This window comes from Astatotilapia calliptera, chromosome 3, assembly GCF_900246225.1.
Source record: "Astatotilapia calliptera chromosome 3, fAstCal1.2, whole genome shotgun sequence".
Lineage (NCBI taxonomy): Eukaryota > Metazoa > Chordata > Actinopteri > Cichliformes > Cichlidae > Astatotilapia > Astatotilapia calliptera.
The window spans coordinates 49,077,664-49,096,333 of NC_039304.1; the positions used below are offsets into that span (position 1 = coordinate 49,077,664).

At 38.3% G+C, this 18,670-nt stretch overlaps 1 protein-coding gene across 1 annotated transcript; it reads left to right on the top strand.

Annotated features, from left to right (window-relative positions):
- Positions 1-15,595: 15,595 nt before the first annotated feature.
- Positions 15,596-17,261, top strand: LOC113019643 (low affinity immunoglobulin gamma Fc region receptor II-b-like). Its single transcript, XM_026163411.1, has 5 exons — positions 15,596-15,626; positions 15,805-15,849; positions 15,983-16,243; positions 16,322-16,567; positions 17,103-17,261. The coding sequence occupies exons 1-5, from the start codon at positions 15,596-15,598 to the stop codon at positions 17,243-17,245; spliced, it is 726 nt and encodes a 241-aa protein (XP_026019196.1). The 3' UTR covers positions 17,246-17,261.
- The last annotated feature ends 1,409 nt before the right edge of the window (positions 17,262-18,670 follow it).

Consider the following 18,670-nt stretch of genomic DNA (forward strand, 5'->3'; position numbering starts at 1 on the left):
TTAAACAAACTGCTTGTTAGTTTTGGTTTGGGTGAAAATAAGAATTCTATTTTCACTACATAAAGTCTCCACATGGTTAGAAAATGCAGATGTACCTACTACACTGCTCTGTGACCCAAATTGTGAAGTACAATTTGCTGCTGTAATTTACATTAAGTACCACCTAATGATTCATGCAAAAAGCTCACATGGTTCTACTGCTGTGTCAACTGTGAGCACCCTGAACACTAGCAGAAGCATCAGCACATGTTTAGGGTAAATAGCAGTCAGTCAGTTTGGAGACGTGAACTAGAGGAAACAATTCAACCAAAAGGTGCTCTTTAATATAATTTATTATAGTGACAACTTAATTTTTAAATGCCTTCTTTTTCATACATATTTAAACTTTTGTATCTTTTTAAACTAATGCAACTAGGGTATTTTAGATGATTCCTTCTGACAGCAGCACAGACAAAGGTTGCTCTGTGTTAACTATAAATTACTTACATTTTTTATAAATGTTGTCCACTGTACAGATGTTTTTGTGCTGCTTTATGTGTGATCAGATCAGACATCTTCTTAATACTTGCTTGTTGATTAGGTAGATGTAAGAACTTTGACTGGGATTATATAATTATATTATATCATGGATGAGGGACACAATGTGTTTTGTATTGGAACATACACTGCCAGTCAAGTTTGGAGACACCTTCTCATTTTGTTAACTCAAAATACGTTTTATATTTTGTATTCTTAAAAATGACCACCCTTTTCTTTGCTTACTGCTTTGCACACTCTTGGGATTCTCTCAATGAGCTTCATGAGGTAGGCACCTTATTTTCCAACAGCCTTGAAGGAGTTCCCAGAGATGCTGAGCACTTGTTGGGCTTTTTGCCTTCACTCTGCAGTTCACCTCACCCTAAATCATCTCAATTAGGTTTAGGTCACAGGGCTCGCAAAATTTTAAAATCCCTGGTAGCCCTTCGGGCAGGCACTCTTTAGTTTTTGGTAGCCCGAAATAAATTTGAGTAGCCCGAATAAAAAAAGATTATTTTTATTGTATAATATTGTAAAGGAAACAAAACATCAATCAAAAAATTGTTAAAACACAAATTACAACAACTGTGTAAACATTACAATCAACTCAAATATCTGTTCTAATTAAACAGAATTTTCTGTGAACTTGTTAGAACTGTGTAGAACATGAATTAGTCTGTGTCAGATCCTGAATCTGAAATTTCCACTGAAGTCTCGGATGAGAAAATGCCACTCGACGTTGAGGGCATAGCATCTCCTTCATCAGCTTTCTCTTCCTGTGCATTGCCCTCCATTTCAGTGCTCTTTGTTCTTGTTGGGGTTTTATGATCCAGGTGTCTTGAACCTTTTCCAGAAAACATCCAGAAACGAATCGACTTGTCAGGGCAAAAAGATTCAACTGTTTCCCCATTAATGGAGAGTTGCATGCAGTCATTCAGTGTTTCAGGGTGTAGAGAGGTACGATGTGTTGTCTTCACTCGGTTCATGCAAGAAAATTCTCTCTCACAGATGGCTGTCGATGGACTAAGTGTCAGCATTAATTTCACCAGCAACAAGATATGAGAGAGATGTTCTGGATTCTCTGAGAGGAGATCTCTGTACAAGCAATCTACTTTGCGACCCCGGCGTTCTGCAAGCCACACTTTTAGATCCATCCATTCTTGTGGAATTTTCTCTTTCTCTTCTGCATCTAGCAAACAGGCAAAATGTGTGACAAGATAATCCACCTCTTCATCCCCATAATTTGCTAGTTCTTCTCTGGGGTAGGGACGAGTGGAAGGGTCAAAAACCTTGAAACAAGAGAGAGACTTTTCATGGAGATTTTTAAATCTGTTGTCCATGTACTTGACTGTGTTGTCAATAATCTTCTGGATCTCTGCACCAAAGGTGTCTTTGTCTGTTCCCTCACCTCTTCTAGCAGGTCGCTGACTTTTTGTTAGCTGAGCAAATGCTACCATCCTGGTTCGCTGTGAACTTTGTGTCCAAGGTTTTCTGATATTCTCCTGGTTTTGTTTTTAGGCTGAGTAAGCGTGATGTTGTGCTCTCAACTAACTGATTTGTTCGTGTGATGTTTAGGTTATCATGCTGAAAATCAGTAGAGCACTTGGATAAGATGGTACTGTAGTCCAACATGAAATGCAGGAAGCGAACACATTTCTCAGTCTTCATCTCCTGCACCCTTAGCCTTGGCTGCATCCTCGGCTTTGACATCACTTCCTTCTGCCATGTTCTCCATATGAACAACAGTGGGAGTGTAATTTTTTTCCATAGCCTTTAGACATCTCAGCCGGCTTGGAAGCCACCGTGTGCTCTTCAGCCCACTGAAATGTGCCAGCCTCTCATTTAGCAGTTCACTTATTTCTGTCAGCTCTCTTCGCTTCTTTGGGGAATAGTAGTACATCTTAAAGATGGTTTTCAGTGTATCTTCAAATTTCACCAGGTACTCACAGCCTTTCACGCTATCCAGCACGGCTAGCTCTAGTTTGTGTGCCACACAGTGGATTGTTATGATGTGGGGTATCCTCTGTTTCAGTCTCCCAGCTACTCCTGTTTTCTGACCCATCATCACTGCAGCACCATCAAAATTTGCACACACTACTTTCTTTTTCCATGTGTCCTCTCTGATACCCATGGTGTTCACTGCTTCATCAATAGCCTCTAAAATACCTGCAGCATTTGCACTCTTGACTGGCTGACATTTGATCATGTATGTGGCTATGTCACCATTATCCCTCACATACCTGACGTGAACCAACTCCTGTTCTATTATACCAGTGTCTGTACTGCCATCTGCAAGAATGGATAAGAACCTCCATCCATCCATTCGCTTCCGCTTATCCTTTTCAGGGTCGCGGGGGGTGCTGGAGCCAATCCCAGCTGTCATAGGGCGAGAGGCGGGGTACACCCTGGACAGGTCGCCAGTCTGTCGTAGGGCTAACACACAAGGACAGACAACCATTCACACTCACATTCACACCTAGTGGCAATTTGGATTATCCAATTAACCTATCCCCACAAACTACATGTCTTTGGACGGTGGGAGGAAGCCGGAGTACCCGGAGGGAACCCACGCAGACACGGGGAGAACATGCAAACTCCACACAGAAAGACCCTGGCCTGATGGTGGAATTGAACTCAGGACTGTCTTGCTGTGAGGCAACAGTGCTAACCACCGTGCTGCCAGATAAGAACCTGCTTTCTTGAATTTCCTTTTCAATCTGGTCTCTTGAAGTTTGTGCTATTGCTCCAATAAACTCTCTGCAAGCATGGTCATTGTGGTAAGTGGAACCAAGATCTAGGCCATTTGCTTTCTGAAGTTTGCAAAGACTGCTAAATTTTGCCAGTGGTAGTTCACTCTTTGCAACATAGTACGCAGTTCTAAACAGCTTTTTCAGGACTTTTTGTTGTGCTTGGTTTATTTTTAGTATGGTTTTTGCAATTGGTGTTTGTTCTGGGACAGATGCTGCAGACTGAGCACCAATGCATTTCTTGTGATGCAGAGATTTCTCATGAGTTCTGATGGGGTCTTTCCTAAAATTACTGGTCCCAGTAACAAAGGTGCGTGTCGACTCAGCAATAGAGGGAAACTCACGACACACCCGGCAGAACATCATGTTATTTACCTTGTCATATTCCAGCCACAGAAATTCTTTTGTCCATGAATCCAAAAAACTGCGCTTTCTTTTGCCTCGTAATCTGATTTATCATAACTTTTCCGCTTTGTGGTAGGCCTTTCTTTGCCTGTCCCTTCTTCATCCTGACCTGTCTTTTTTGGCTCAGCAGAACTAAAATACCTGCGTAAATCCATCTGTCTTTACACATGCCAGAGATTTTTTTTTTAAATTCTCTGCGCAGTCAACCTCTAGCACGTTTAAGCTTGCTGCGGGAGATTTCACGTGCCAAGTTTGAAGAGTAAGCTAGTGAGTGATGTTGTGTCCTGTCTGACTATACCATATTGCACCACTAGAGGGTGGTGTCATGAAATAAGAGTAAAGTGCAGTCGGGAAAATTTAGAGTTAGAAGACGGCTATCTGATAACTCGATATGTCTCCCTGTTACCTCTACGATGTAAAGTTATGTGCTGCATTCATTAAAGAGCACTGTTCTTTGATGAGGACTCAGCTACATTTGCGAAAGAAAGCAAAGGCATTGTCATATATTTTTACTTCCTATGATAGCCCGACGGGCAGGGCTGAGATAGATTTTGGTAGCCCAACTGGAAATATCACTAGCCCCGGGACGTCGGGCTAGCAATTTTGCGAGCCCTGAGTCAGGTGACTGTGGAGGCCAGGCCATCTGGTGCAGCACTCCATCACTATACTTATACTTATTGGACAAGTAGCCCTTACACACCTCCTCCATGCTTTATGGTGGGAACCACGCATGTGGAAACTCTGTTCACCTTTTCTGTATCACACAAAAGCACAACGGGTGGAACCACAGATCTCAAATTTGGACTCATCAGACCAAAGCACAGATTTTCACTGGTCTAATGTCCGTTCCTTGTGTTTCTTGGCCCAAAGAAATCTCTTCTGCTTTTCCTAAGTAGTGATTTCTTAGCAGGTAGTTGACCATACCCATATGGAAAATATATATATAAATCTTATAAAGTTTTTATCTGTCTTGTGTGAAACTTGTATGAAAAGCTTACAAGAGTGAAAACAGATATAAGATCCCTTGAAAAATTATATAAATAAAACTTGTATGTTTTGGATACTTACTAAAAATATATGAAAGTAATGAGAAAGTGGCCACTTTCATGAGTAAATCATATAAGCCTTATATGATTCACTATATGAAGTAGGCCACATCTTATGCAAACCATTACAGGTGACTACATAATGAAGCTCATTGAGAGAAGGCCAAGGGTTTGAAGCAAAGTGTGGCTACTTTGAGGAATCTAAAATATAAAACATTTGGTGATATGTCTCTATTTTTCTTTGCTACATAATTCCATATATCTTGCTTTATGTATTTGCTATACTAACTGGTCCATGACTGCCTTAAAGTACAGTTCCTTAATACGATGCATCATAACTGAACTTTCAATCTGTCCCGTCTGTCTCTCTAATCATTTTTTTTTTCTTTTCAGACCTACAACATACAGGAGATATGTCACTTAACTCCACCTCAAACAATTTTCTGGACTATTTTTGCTCCTACAAGTCACCAAAATTCATTCCGTTCTATGCAGTGAGATTCATCCTCATACTCACTATTTCTGTTCTTGTTTTTTATGTGGGTCATCAAAGATGGCGAAGGCAGCGCTCCTTTAAAACAGCAAGTCACTCTGACATCTTCACCTACCACGTGGCTGCCATGGAGCTAATCTGGGTCTTGGGGTGCTTCCTCATCTATTATGGCACATACACTAATCACTTAATGAGTGAGACTGTAGGATCACACGCTTCTCGTATTGCTTATTACGGAGAGATATTTTTCCACATCCTGACCTGTATAGAGCGTTATCTGGCTGTTGTTCACCCCATCACCTACATGAGTTTAAGAAATGCCCGTGGGGTCAGGATCAGAAACAACTGCATTGGCTGTGTTTGGGTGCTGAGCTTTGGACTGACATGTCTTAAAGTTTTATTACCTCCTAATTACCAAACTGCTCCACTTTCTGTATTTTGGCTCCCTCCATAATAATCATAACTTTCTGCAGCCTCTCTGTTCTCTGTGTTCTGATTCGCCCAGGGCCAGGGGAAGCAGCTAGGGAAAGGGAGACGTTGCACCAATCAAAGCTGAGAGTTTTCTACACCATCCTGGCTATAACCTGCACTGTGTGGCTATGGGTTGTTGGTTTTCTTGTATCAAATTCTCTCAAGCAGTCACTTCTGCTGAGCAGCACTGGCAAGTGTTCAATGTTGATGTATACGGTTTGGTTTAACTTGCCCAGCAGTTTGGTGTTACCTCTGTTATATCTGCATAGGGCAGGAAAACTCTCATGTTGTAGTTATACCAACAAGTAAAGACAACCACAGTCTTAGTGTGTGGTGTGTGTGGTGTAATGTGTTTATATCAGTGTGTTTTGGGCTGCTCTTTAAAGAAGGGAAACTTCCATCTTAATCTTTTTGGGAAGAAAAGCCATATTTCATCAGCTGCATACAAAAGAAAGTGATTATAAGGTACATACTGGGTTGATCATGTGTCGTTATAAAGTGTGGCATCACATAATTATGTTAAAACTTTGAAGAAGGTTCTGGGTTGATGGATCAGTTTGCCATATTGATTTAATTCTTTGTTTGAATGGGGAAAAATGCAAAACAAAATAAATGATGTCTTCCAAAGTCACATACAGAATAATGGCTGCTCTCTATGTAAATGACAGCACAAATCATCTTTACTGTTTGTACAGTGCTTGTTGGTGCTTTGTGTTTGCTTATATGATTTATTATATAACTTGCCGAGAAGTGAAATTAAGCTTTAACCACACACGTTGATGTGATCTTATCGAACTGTGTACTCGCATAAGGCCTGCCATGTAGAAATCATTCATAAGCCTGGAAACTTGCGGGCCTGAAATATGAAAGAACATTCTCTTCCCAATTAGTATATTGTTGAAAACACATGATTGTACCAAATTCCCTAGATAGGGCTGTTTAAGGCAGGTTTTTACCAGCACATGTTCTAAGAAATTAATTATACATTATAGTGTAATATACTGTATATATATTTGTATTTTAAACAGTACTGCAGTGTAGAATACTTTTCTGAAAATAAGTAACCAGCTGAAATCATGAAAGACAGAGAATAAAAATAAAAAAATAATTTAATGCATCTTATTCGTCAATGCTTTTTTCCAAAAGCTCATTTGCTAGTTCTGGGAACTGGTAGCTAATGTCTGCGTCCAAATGGCAGAATGAAACTCAAATCCATAGGGGAAGTTTCTAATTATGTAGTTATTGTTATTGAGGGTTGTAGGAAAGCATATTGTTAGAAAATGGGCCTGGCTATAAATTATTACCCATGCTAATGAAAGCTTTGCCTAATTCCAGCTTTAAAGCAGATTGTGTTTAGCTCTGTACTGTATGTGATGAAGATTCTGTGGCCAGATTAGTTGTTTTTTGTATTTACAGTAAATATTGTAAATAGACTTCTGTTGACAGAGCTGGTAGATGTAAGGTGGTAGACAGTGGATCTCTTAAATTTGACATCTCTGAACCAATGTGTCATGAGTTTTGCCTTCCCATGCATCACACCTGCATCCCATTAAGTAATATCTGTAGGAAGGCTGCAAATTATTGAGATTTTCCATTGCACCTCACATGAGCCTATCTTAAACACTACTGAGAGTTGTCTGGTATCCATCTTTTGATTTTTTTTTTATGCTGTTACCAAATTAAAATAATCAAAAATATCTACTTCCCAAATGAGGTCTCTTATCATTATCCCCTTTTCCAAATTTACAGGCACCAATAGAGGCTCACAAAGTTGTCATATTATTTGACGGTTCTCACTGTATGACTTCAATTCAACCACTGCTCTGTTATTCACCACTCTACTGCCTCCACGTCACCACCCCCTATCGTCATTTAAGCCTCCATCACTGCAGGTAGCAGTAAACTTTAAAGCAATGATTGCCGGTCATCCACTGCAACATGTCCATCTGACGTAAGAGCCAGACCTTGGGCTCCATACAGAGGGTCTGATGATGCTTTGATTTTAGACAGGAAGGAGTCACTGCCTTAAGTGCCTACAAATGTTTCATCAGGGAGAGTGTATGTAATTGATGTCATTTTCAAACATGTTTATTTTTTATATATGAAAGCCCTACACATCAGTGTTTTACCTGTATTCTGCTGTTGCCCCAGTGAGTTACAATGATGTCCACTGGACATTAATGGGAGACTAGAGAAATAATGAGAAAGATTTATTATTGAAAATCCTCTCAAAGCATCCTTCAGCTTAACATTTAACATTAACATAAAATTACTTACACTAAAAGTATCATTTAACTCTCAGCTGACTAAACATGAAAAAATGCACTACTGTATGTTGTGTACCTTGACAGGTAAACAATTAATACTTATTTTGAATTTACTTCAACGATTTTAAACACTTTCACTTCACAAGTATTTTGGAGAAAGGCAAAACCGGCATTTGTGAATGTGAATAGTTTTTACCCTCAGTGAAAAAGGTTGATGGACTATTGCTGTCACCAGGCAGGACTGGCAGAGAGCATGGACACTCAAGTTTATGAACATTATTGAAAATGAGCCGATGTAGGATTTTCAAATTGATATTATAGGCACATCTACTAAAACAATTGTACAAGTTCAAATCTCAGTGACCTCTGACCTTGAGGTTAAGGTCACTGAGATTTGAATTTGTCCAAATCTTAGTGACCTAGAAAGATGTCACCTAGTCTTTTCTATTGATACCATAAGTGTATTTTTTTTTAATATTTCAGACAAATTTGGCTTCAAGGTCAAAGTCAGCGGACATGTTTCCTGAAAATCTTGTGAGCTAAATAACATGAGAAAGAAGCGATGTAGGCTTTTCAAATCCTTACCATAGGTACTAGGAGAGTGAAGGATAGCACTGGGCACCGCCAATATATTCAATGTCTGTCAGCAGGATTAAGACTTGGAAAAACAATAAAAGGAAAAAAAAACACAATTTAAGTTTTTATGGGTTACAGGTTGAGTCATGAAGTGATTTAAAAATTCCATTCAGTTCTTACATCACCTTTCAGACAGAAAGTTAACTGTTTCACTGCACCACAACAATTATTTGTACAAAAAGGGGGAAACTGAAATTAATTTGAAATTAATTTAGTGAATTTACACAATTTCCCTTTTTCTATCAGACAAATGAAAAAATGTGAATAAGGGACTTTAACCCTTTACAGGTGATCGGAGCGGGCACGCTCTGTTTTGCGTAACTATTTTTAAATCCCGGTAGCTCTGCAACCACGTAAGCTAGCGCAATCATTTTTTTCGCATATGAAACTGGAGGAGTTGTACTTACAGCTTATGCCATCAGCTTGTCCTAGGTCACAGTTTCCTTCCACATATAGCTTTGCAAAAACTGCATAAAAATCACTTGCAGCAACAAAAACATGATATTCCAGAAACACGCTTCGCCGACCTGATCAGCTGTTTGCAAAACTTCCTACGTCCATCAGCGCGAACTATCACATGACCGCATGACCTGCCCGAAACCGGAAGTGACGTCATTTTGCGGAAATGTAGTTTTTTTTACCATCGTGGCCTCAAGAGCTTATATTTGTGTTTTTAAAAGTTATGTTTGACTTCATGACTTTCTGTGTCGTTTCTGGGATGCTTAGGACTCATATTGCACTGCTGGAAATAGTTTATTTTGATGCATATGCTGTTATTTTGCAAATTTGCACTATAATATTTATTTTCGTTTTTCCTGCAGTATATAAAAATTGGTGTATTTCAAAAATAAAACTATGAAGACACTTAAAATAAATTTCCTGTGGTGGGAAACTAGTTTGTGCAACTTTTTTGTATTTACAGTTTTGAGGGATGTTAAGGTTCAAAAATATTGGGGATGGAGACAAGAGAAAAACCACAATAACAACACTGGTCCGGTCGGGTTGAGTCAAACGATGATTTTAATGATCACACGCGTGGGAGATGGACACTGATGCAGACAGCCTCAGATCTCATAATGGTGGAGCATTGCTCAAACTTTTATAGTCTCTGGTGCCCCCCCCTTATCATAAAAAGCCTAAACATTCACATGCTTTCTTTCACACAGCGCCTAAGCTACGACCTTGGCTCCCCATTTATCTGCTCCTGCTGAGATGGGGCAGAAAACTCCAGCATATTCTGTTCTCTTCTAATCAGACAAATAAGGCGATGACTTTTCTGCAAACAGCATTTCTTATAACTCAGCAGTATAATGCATCATAAACAATATCATTCATTCACAACAAGTCAGCAGTTTAATGTAATGCAAATCAGTTTAACTAATGCAATAGCTATCAGCTTCTTCTAATTCAGGAGAATAATGCAAACTAAAACTACATAATAATTCACAATCTTTAATTAGGGGTATAACATGGCATAAAATAATATTATAATCTAACAGGGATAAGCCTCTTAAATTTCTCTAACTAGAAATATATGTTAAAAAAAACAAAAACGATTTTCAATTTTTTTGTAGTTTATTGCACTTCTTTGCAATTTATGTAATTACTATGCACCTAATGCAGACATATTATTAAAGTTTGGGCTATAATGGTTGTATTGATGTATAGCAACTTGAAATGCTCCCAAAAATGGCTCCACAGCATTTAAAAATATAATATAAGCTCTGGCGGACTTGGTTCTATGGTAGGTCTTAAAGGGTTAACTATGGCCATTAATGTCAAGCACTATTTTGTAATCATTATCGTTTTAACCACATCACAAAAACTATGGAATCAGAATGATGCCACCTTGAAACGAAACCGAAAAAAAATATTTTAACAGAAATAAATGTACTGAAAAATCTTGTATTGAACAGTGGGTTCTAACAGTTCAGGTGGTTCAGTTCCACCCACTGTTATCATCTTCAATGCCCTGTACCAACATAGAGCAGAGCAGCTATCTGAACGCTACCCCAACAGAGGTCGATTATCTTGTTAATAATTTCACCTCCTCACTACGTACGACTCTGGATACTGTAGCTCCTGTGAAAACTAAGGTCTCTAATCAGAAGTACCTGACTCCGTGGTATAATTCTCAAACATGTACCCTAAAGCAGATGACTCGTAACCTGGAGAGGAAATGGTGTGTCACAAATTTAGAGGATCATCATTTAGCCTGGAGAAATTGTTTGCTGCTTTATAAGAAAGCCCTCCACAAAGCCAGAACATCTTACTATTCATCACTGATTGAAGAAAATAAGAACAACCCCAGGTTTCTCTTCAGCACTATAGCCAGGCTGACAAAAAGTCAGAGCTCTTTTGAGCCAACCATCCCTTTAACGTTAACTAGTAATGACTTCATGAACTTCTTCACAAATAAAATTTTAATCATTAGAGAAAAAATTACCAGTAATCATCCCACAGATGTAATATTATCTACAGCTACTCTTAGTACCATTGATGTTAAGTTAGACTCTTTTTCTCCAATTGATCTTTCTGAGTTAACTTCAATAATTACTTCCTCCAAACCATCAACGTGTCTTTTAGACCCCATTCCTACAAAACTGCTCAAAGAAGTCCTGCCATTAATTAATTCTTCGATCTTAAATATGATCAACCTATCTCTAAATAATCGGCTATGTACCACAGGCCTTCAAGCTGGCTGTAGTTAAACCTTTACTTAAAAAGCATCTCTAGACCCAGCAGTCTTAGCTAATTATAGGCCAATCTCCAACCTTCTTTTCATATCAAAAATCCTTGAAAGAGTAGTTGTCAAACAAATCTCTAAAATTAGAAATATCCTGTCTCAGAGTGACGCTGAAAAACTAGTTCATGCATTTATTACTTCCAGGCTGGACTACTGTAATTCATTATTATCAGGATGTCCAAAAACTCGCTGAAAAGCCTTCAGCTGATCCAAAATGCTGCAGCAAGAGTCCTGACAGGGATAGAAAGAGAGAGCAGATTTCTCCTGTATTGGCTTCCCTTCATTGGCTTCCTGTTAAATCCAGAATTGAATTCAAAACCCTGCTCCTCACATACAAGGTCTTAAATAATCAGGCCCCATCTTATCTTAATGACCTTGTAGTACCATATCACCCTATTAGAGCACTTCGCTCTCGCTCTGCAGGCCTACTTGTTGTTCCTAGAGTATTTAAAAGTAGAATGGGAGGGAGAGCCTTCAGTTTTCAGGCCCCTCTTCTGTGGAACCAGCTTCCAGTTTGGATTCGGGAGACAGACACTATCTCTACTTTTAGGATTAGGCTTAAAACTTTCCTCTTTGCTAAAGCATATAGTTAGGGCTGGACCAGGTGACCCTGAATCCTCCCTTAGTTACATTGAAATAAGTGTAGGCTGCTGGGAGATTTCCCTGATGCATTGAGTGTTTCTTCTTCAATCACCTTTCTCACTCAGTATGTGTTAATAGATCTCTCTGCATTGAATCACACTTCTTATTAATCTCTCTTCCACAGCATGTCTTTTGTCTTTTTCTGCATGTGTGTTTCCGTGGTTCTGCACATTGAGGAAAAAAAAAGTACAATAAAACTATCTGTCATGTACAGTGGTGAATTCAAGTAAGATATCTGTTTGGTTTCTAAACCATCCCTCAGTATTTCTATTGCTATTGTTGGTTAGGCCTTTATTTAAGACTGACAAACTATTTGCAGCATAACCAAAATCTCTATAAAGCTCTGTGAAAAGAGGCTGTATGTTTGTTTGAACACTGAAAGACCACCGAGATCATACACTTTGCTATAAGGAAGAATAAATCGATTATTAAAACATTAAAACAACATTAAAACATACATGACTTATAGTCAATATCTGATGTAGTTTACATTGAAATTATTTTATTAAATTGTATTATTATGTTGCATTACTGAATATTGAATATATAGTTCAGTCTCTTAATGCAGCGGCCCCCAACCTTTTTTGCGTCACGGACCGGTTTGTGCCCGACAATATTTTCACCGAACGGCCTTTAAGGTGTCGCGGATAAATACAACAAAATAAAACTAGTACCGATACCGAAAAAAGAAGATTTATTCATAACACACGTGAAAAGACCCAGGAAAACAGAGTAAACGATAACAAAATAACGCTAAAAACCGATAAAAACCCTGAAAACCATGCATTTCACACCTGAGTCTCACTCTCGCGGCCTGGTACCAAACAACTCACGGACCGGTACCCGTCCGAGGCCCGGGGGTTGGGGACCGCTGTCTTAATGCACTTCCAAAAATGTACAATAAAGAGTCAGACAACAACACAACCTATTAAAACAAACCTACAGTCAGCATGTGGCTGTAAAGATATCAGTTAAGAGGATTAAGACTGTATGTTAAAATTATAATTTTTCTTGAGTATACACTAATTCACCTTGACAACATAATCAGTTATAGTATAGTACACCATGAGAAAGGGGAAGTATGAAAGTCAGAAATAAACAGAAACACCCAAAAGCACATGAACGTCTTCTGGAACCCAATTAAAAACAAAATACAAAAATTCACATGACGCAAACTTATTGAAATTGTTCTTTCACGCCAATTTCTTTGTGTGCAGTTCACACACACACATTCACACATTGCATCATAACAATCATCATAGATTCAGTCTGATTATAATTGCTGTGTTCACTCTCTTGGTCTGTATAATAATACAAACCATGTTTGCTGCAAATAAATTTAAACAGCGGTCTCCCCAGTTTCTCTATCAGGCAGATAAAAAAATTGTAAATAAATGAATTTGATGACCTAATAAAATTCAAGCTGTATTTTAGAACATTATTCATTTAAACATGTGACAAAAATTATGAGTAAATCCATAATTTAATGATTTTAATGGCAGTATTACACTCATGTACTCAACATCAACAAACATGTATTGTTTTTTGGGCTGATGAAAATAAATGCTGCAATGTTCATGAGTCACTGCAGGTGCCAGAGTTGGACTGAAATGAACACATGCTGCCATCAATGCAAAGGGACTGACTGGGACAATAAATGTTTACAATACAGTGACTGTTCAATTTATACAGTAAATGAAGATTATATTTAACAGCGTGATTGGATACTACAAGAGATGATGTCAGCTATCATCTCAGAAGATGTAACATTCAGTCTGAGAGGGTGGAGAAAGAGTGAACAGGTATAAAACTGTGGTGGAGATTAAACGGATAAATGAAACTAAACAAATGGGAATAAATTATGTGGTTTTGTGACGGGATGCTAGTAAAAAGTGCTAACAAAACATGACTACAATGTGCTTTTTTTTTTTTTTTTACTAAGCTGTCTATTATGTCTCCACAGAACTGGATCATTCCTTGAATTATCTGGTTTTTGTTGCTTGGATGATTCATGGGTCACTGGTGAGAGACTTAGCAGAAGACCAACAATGATTTACACTGGCTCATTTCTGGAGTTACCCTCTAGTGGACACTAGAGAAACTGCAGTCTGAGGCAGTCTGTCATTTATATTGTTGTGGAAGTTTTAAATGAACGGCAAACCGTCAATGAACCTTTTTTGAAGTGGTTTAATCCCATTCAGAGAGAGCAGCTGAGTCAGATGCCCATGCCGCTTTCTGTGAAGATGGCCGCTGTTTGCTCATGTCTTAGATACGAGCTGACAAAACACAGAGACAAGACAATATTTTACAGCAAATCACGTGGGTCTATACTTTCAGCTCATCCTTGAAACCTTCCCTACATAGTGTTGTCACACTTTGTTTGTAAGGTGCAGTACCAACAACGGGCAATATTTTATTTCAAACCAACATGAAAACAAACGTTTAAAGAGACACTACGAACACATTTACATCTAGGTTAATCGTTTCTGTAGCTTGCGCCTCGCAGTGAATCCTTTACATTTATCTTCATGTAGTCTTCTCTTTATTGTCCACTTGGATATCAGTACACCTCCTGAAGAGTGTTGTTCACTTGGTTCGCCCTTGAAAAGAGGTTTCTCTGCACCATGGAAATTATTCTGTGATTAGACCTACTGTGAGGTCTTTTTCTCTTATTAAGTTCACCAGTGCTCAGGTTCCTCAGGATGTACCTAACTGTAGATTTTGCTCCTCCTGATACTGTAGCATTTTTCGGATGGATTTTTTTCTGTTTCACAGCTTAAGGATGACTTAATTCACCTGCATGGAGAGCTCCGCATATTTTCGGTTCACAGCCAAATCTTCCAAATGCAAGGACTACACCTCAAATCAACTCCAGGCCTTTCATCAGCTTAAAAGAAAATGACGTAATGAAGGAACTGTTCACACCTGCCCATGAAATAGCCTTTGAGTAAGCAGGTCGATTACTTTTGATCCCATTAAAAAGAGGGTGGCACATGTTAAGGAGCTGAAACTGCTAAACCCTTCATCCAGTTTGAATGGGGATATCATATTCAAATGAAAGCTGAGAGTCTACACATTATGTCTATGTCTATTATATAACTATGACTGGAATATGTTTAAGTGAACAGGTTAAAAAACAAAAAAACAACTTGTGTCCGTGTCAAAACCTATATCCACCTAAGTGTATATCGTTAGGGTTTCATAATAAGGGGTAAATCTGCATAAAAATCATTGTTTGAAATAAAAGTCCAGAATGTATTCTGCTATAAAGTTCTGGTTTACATTTGTATCTCTGTTTGATGTACTCACAGTCTCATACTTGCAAATCTTAGCTTCAGTTTAAAACAAGTTAATTCACTGATAAGTGCAAGCACCTTCATCATATACAATGAACCCATTAGCAGTGCAATTTTTTTTTCCAGTGTTCAGACAGTAGTGTCACTCTGGGTTTAGCGAAGCATTAGCTTGTTTTTTCCCTTCAGTGAGTGTGAACTGAAACACTGATGCGTGACAACAACAGGAGTGTCTCTGCTTCTTTGAAAGCTATTTTTAAATGCTAAATATTGTTTCAGCAGCAGAAATGAGCCGCACAGGAAGAGACTGTTGTTCACAATCTGCAAGACGTTATGGAGGTCAGAGCCTTCTGCATCAAGCTCAGTGAGTATTTTTTTTATTCCCGCATTAAAACTAAAATATAAGGAATCTGTTTAAGATAGTATCATTGTTAAACTACTGTGTTGTTTAAAAGTTTCATGTTGAGGAACCATAACAAACTGCCAAACAGCAAATACATTTATCAGTAGGTTTACAAGTTTAGCCCTTTTTATCTTTTCAGTAATGAGTGTGATGATCCCATTTTGTGCACATGATCAGAGAGTTGGTAAGTACTGGCTAGTTAAACTGACATTAACATTTATCAGTTATATCAGTTTGAGATATTTTATTTTACCCTGTGCTCCCACATTTCAGTTATTGAAAAATAAAACTAATGTGAACCTTTTATTTTGTCTCAGATGCAGTTTTTCTTCGTGTTGTTCCAAACAGATCACAGTTCTTTGAATATGAGTCAGTAACTTTTTACTGTGAGGGCGTCTCTCATTATAATATTGTACATAAGCTGAGAGGGAAAATGAAATTATGCAGCTACACTAATGAGAAAACAGCAGCAGCATCGTCCTGCTTTATAAAAAATGTTTATACAGACGACAGTGGAGAGTTCATATGTGAGACTGGAGGAGGGGAGAAAAGCAACATTATCAACATCACTGTTACTGGTAAGTTTCCATTTAGTAAGCAATATGCTGTAATAATCAAACACATCATTGAATAGATTTATACATGTTGGTTTTCAGCTGGTCCTGTGATCCTGGAGAGTCCTGCTGTTCCTGTGATGGAGGGAGAAGCTGTGACTCTGAGCTGCAGGAACAAGACAACTTCCTCCAACTTCACAGCTGATTTCTACAAAGATGGAATCCTCATCAGGAAGAGCTCCACAGGATACATGACCATCGGCAGAGTTTTAAATTTTCATGAAGGACATTACAAATGCAGCATTTCAGGAGCTGGAGAGTCACCAGTGAGCTGGCTGAATGTCACAGGTGAGACACTGAGGAAGTCAACACTTTCCCCCCTTTTTTAATGCCAGGAGTATTAAAGCTGCATCACTAAACACACTCTTTCATTGCAAAATAATTCACTGTATTTTTCTCATTCACACAATTTTCTTTTCACATCAGACACCAAAAACCACCAAAAACACCCCAATTCTGTCATGGATAGTAAACATCAAACAGGCTAACAACATGATTACATCCCCCTCTGACTTGTGGATTATGAAAATATATAAAATAACCAGAGTTAATATCGTAAAGAGAAGGAAAAGCTAAAAAATAAAAAAGAAAGAAAGAAAGATCTAGAAACAACATTTTTATTCAAGTCCATAAACATATTTCTTTAGTTGGCCAATTGTTGAGCATTTTAACAGTTTGACAGTCTGTGGGGGCAATAGAGGAACTGCAGGTTCTGGCAATTGTTGAGGCCTTTGCCTGTATGAAATGTAGATATTAATGAATTAAGTAATTAACCAAGGTGAACACATCTAATTAATTTTCATCTATGCTGGCAATCACACAGAAACTGAGACAGACCCCTCCTCAGAGCCTGGATGTCATATTTACCTCATCTTACGGATCGTGTTCACCATCATTATGGTGGCTCTTCTACTGCTGCTCGTGGGACTTCTTCACTGTGGGAAAATCAGAGCAACTAATTGTTAACCCAGATGTAAATGTAACTGTCATGATACTGGAAACTGTGCAACATGTCTGTGAAGGTTCTCAGTCATCCAGGTCATCGTAGTCTAAGGAGCTTGCAAAGAAAAGCGTCTGGACTTCTTTAAGTTGCTTGAAGACGTTTCACCTCTCATCCGAGAAGCTTCTTCAGTTCTAAGGTCAAATGGTGGAGAGTCCCAGATATAAACCTAGTGGGAGTTTCCCCCCACAGAGGGACAAAAGGACCCCCTGATGATCCTCTAATCGCCTGAGCCAAGGTGTGAAACTGGGTGTGGAACCCACAGCATATGTGTAGCACAAATAAACAATAGTTTTAAAAAATAGTCATTTTGGAAAAAATGCCTGTAAAATCCCACCATAATGCTGATAAACATCTCTGAAGGACCCACAACACTGTGGGTCCTTCAGTGATGTTCAAATACATCACAAGACTGTGATGTATTTGAAGGAAAAAAACATTGTAAATATCTGCAAACACCTGCAAATTCCACCACTTTCTATTGCATGTGTGGTTGTAGGTGACCTGCAACTTAATTGCATTGAAATATTTCAATGCAATATAAGTGTTCTTTTTTTATTATAATCTATTTCTTACATATTTCCTGTTGTGGTGAGCATGATATGTGTTGTAAGTATTATTATTAAATAATCACAGACTGCAAAGCTATTCATCTCTTAAATTTCCTGCTATTTGTCTCCTGTAAAAAATCACTATCCGTAGGACAGTAAACGTTTGAAAAGAAGTAAACATGTTTAAAAATGTTCACTGCAAGTAAACATTTAAGACTGCTCCGTGCTCTGAAGTATTGGTTTGCATTTGTACCTCTGTTTCATGAATTCACATCACCACAAAAAGTTGTGTTGTTATTCTTGTCTTCAGTTTAAAATGAGTGTATTCACTGGTAACCACAAAGAGCTTCATTGCAGGTGTGTAGCTATATTCAGTTTTTTTTTCATGTATTGTATGTATGTATTGCATGTATTGAGCCCTTTTAAGGACATTTCTTATCACTGCTATGCAGATGATATTCAGTTATATATGTCCTTTAAGCCTCAAGATGTTTCCAAACTACAGATTTTCCATATGTGGACTCCATTAGAGGTTGGATGACTTTCTTGAAGTCCTTGTTTGTTCTCCTAACTTTTTTTTTTTTTTTTTTTTTTTTGCCTAGGGCTATGGAAAAACCAGTTGCTACATTTGCCAAATCTTCTATCAGGAACCTTGGTGTAACGTCTGACTCAGCTCTGACTTTGGATCTTTGTGCTAAATCTCTGGTCCACTCCTGTTTTTATCACTTGAGAAATATTGCCAAGCTGAGTTCCATTGTATCAGCTGCATTGTATTGGAAATTGTCATACACGCATTTGTCTCATCTCGTCTGGATTATTGTAATTCTTTGTTTACTTGTT

Bases quoted from the DNA above. Each gene is read 5' to 3' on its own strand.
- LOC113019643 (XM_026163411.1), top strand. From the start codon at position 15,596: ATGGAGGTCAGAGCCTTCTGCATCAAGCTCA. The intron at 15,627-15,804 runs GTGAGTATTTTT...TTATCTTTTCAG, and splicing joins AGCCTTCTGCATCAAGCTCA to TAATGAGTGTGATGATCCCA. The intron at 16,568-17,102 runs GTGAGACACTGA...GCAATCACACAG, and splicing joins GAGCTGGCTGAATGTCACAG to AAACTGAGACAGACCCCTCC.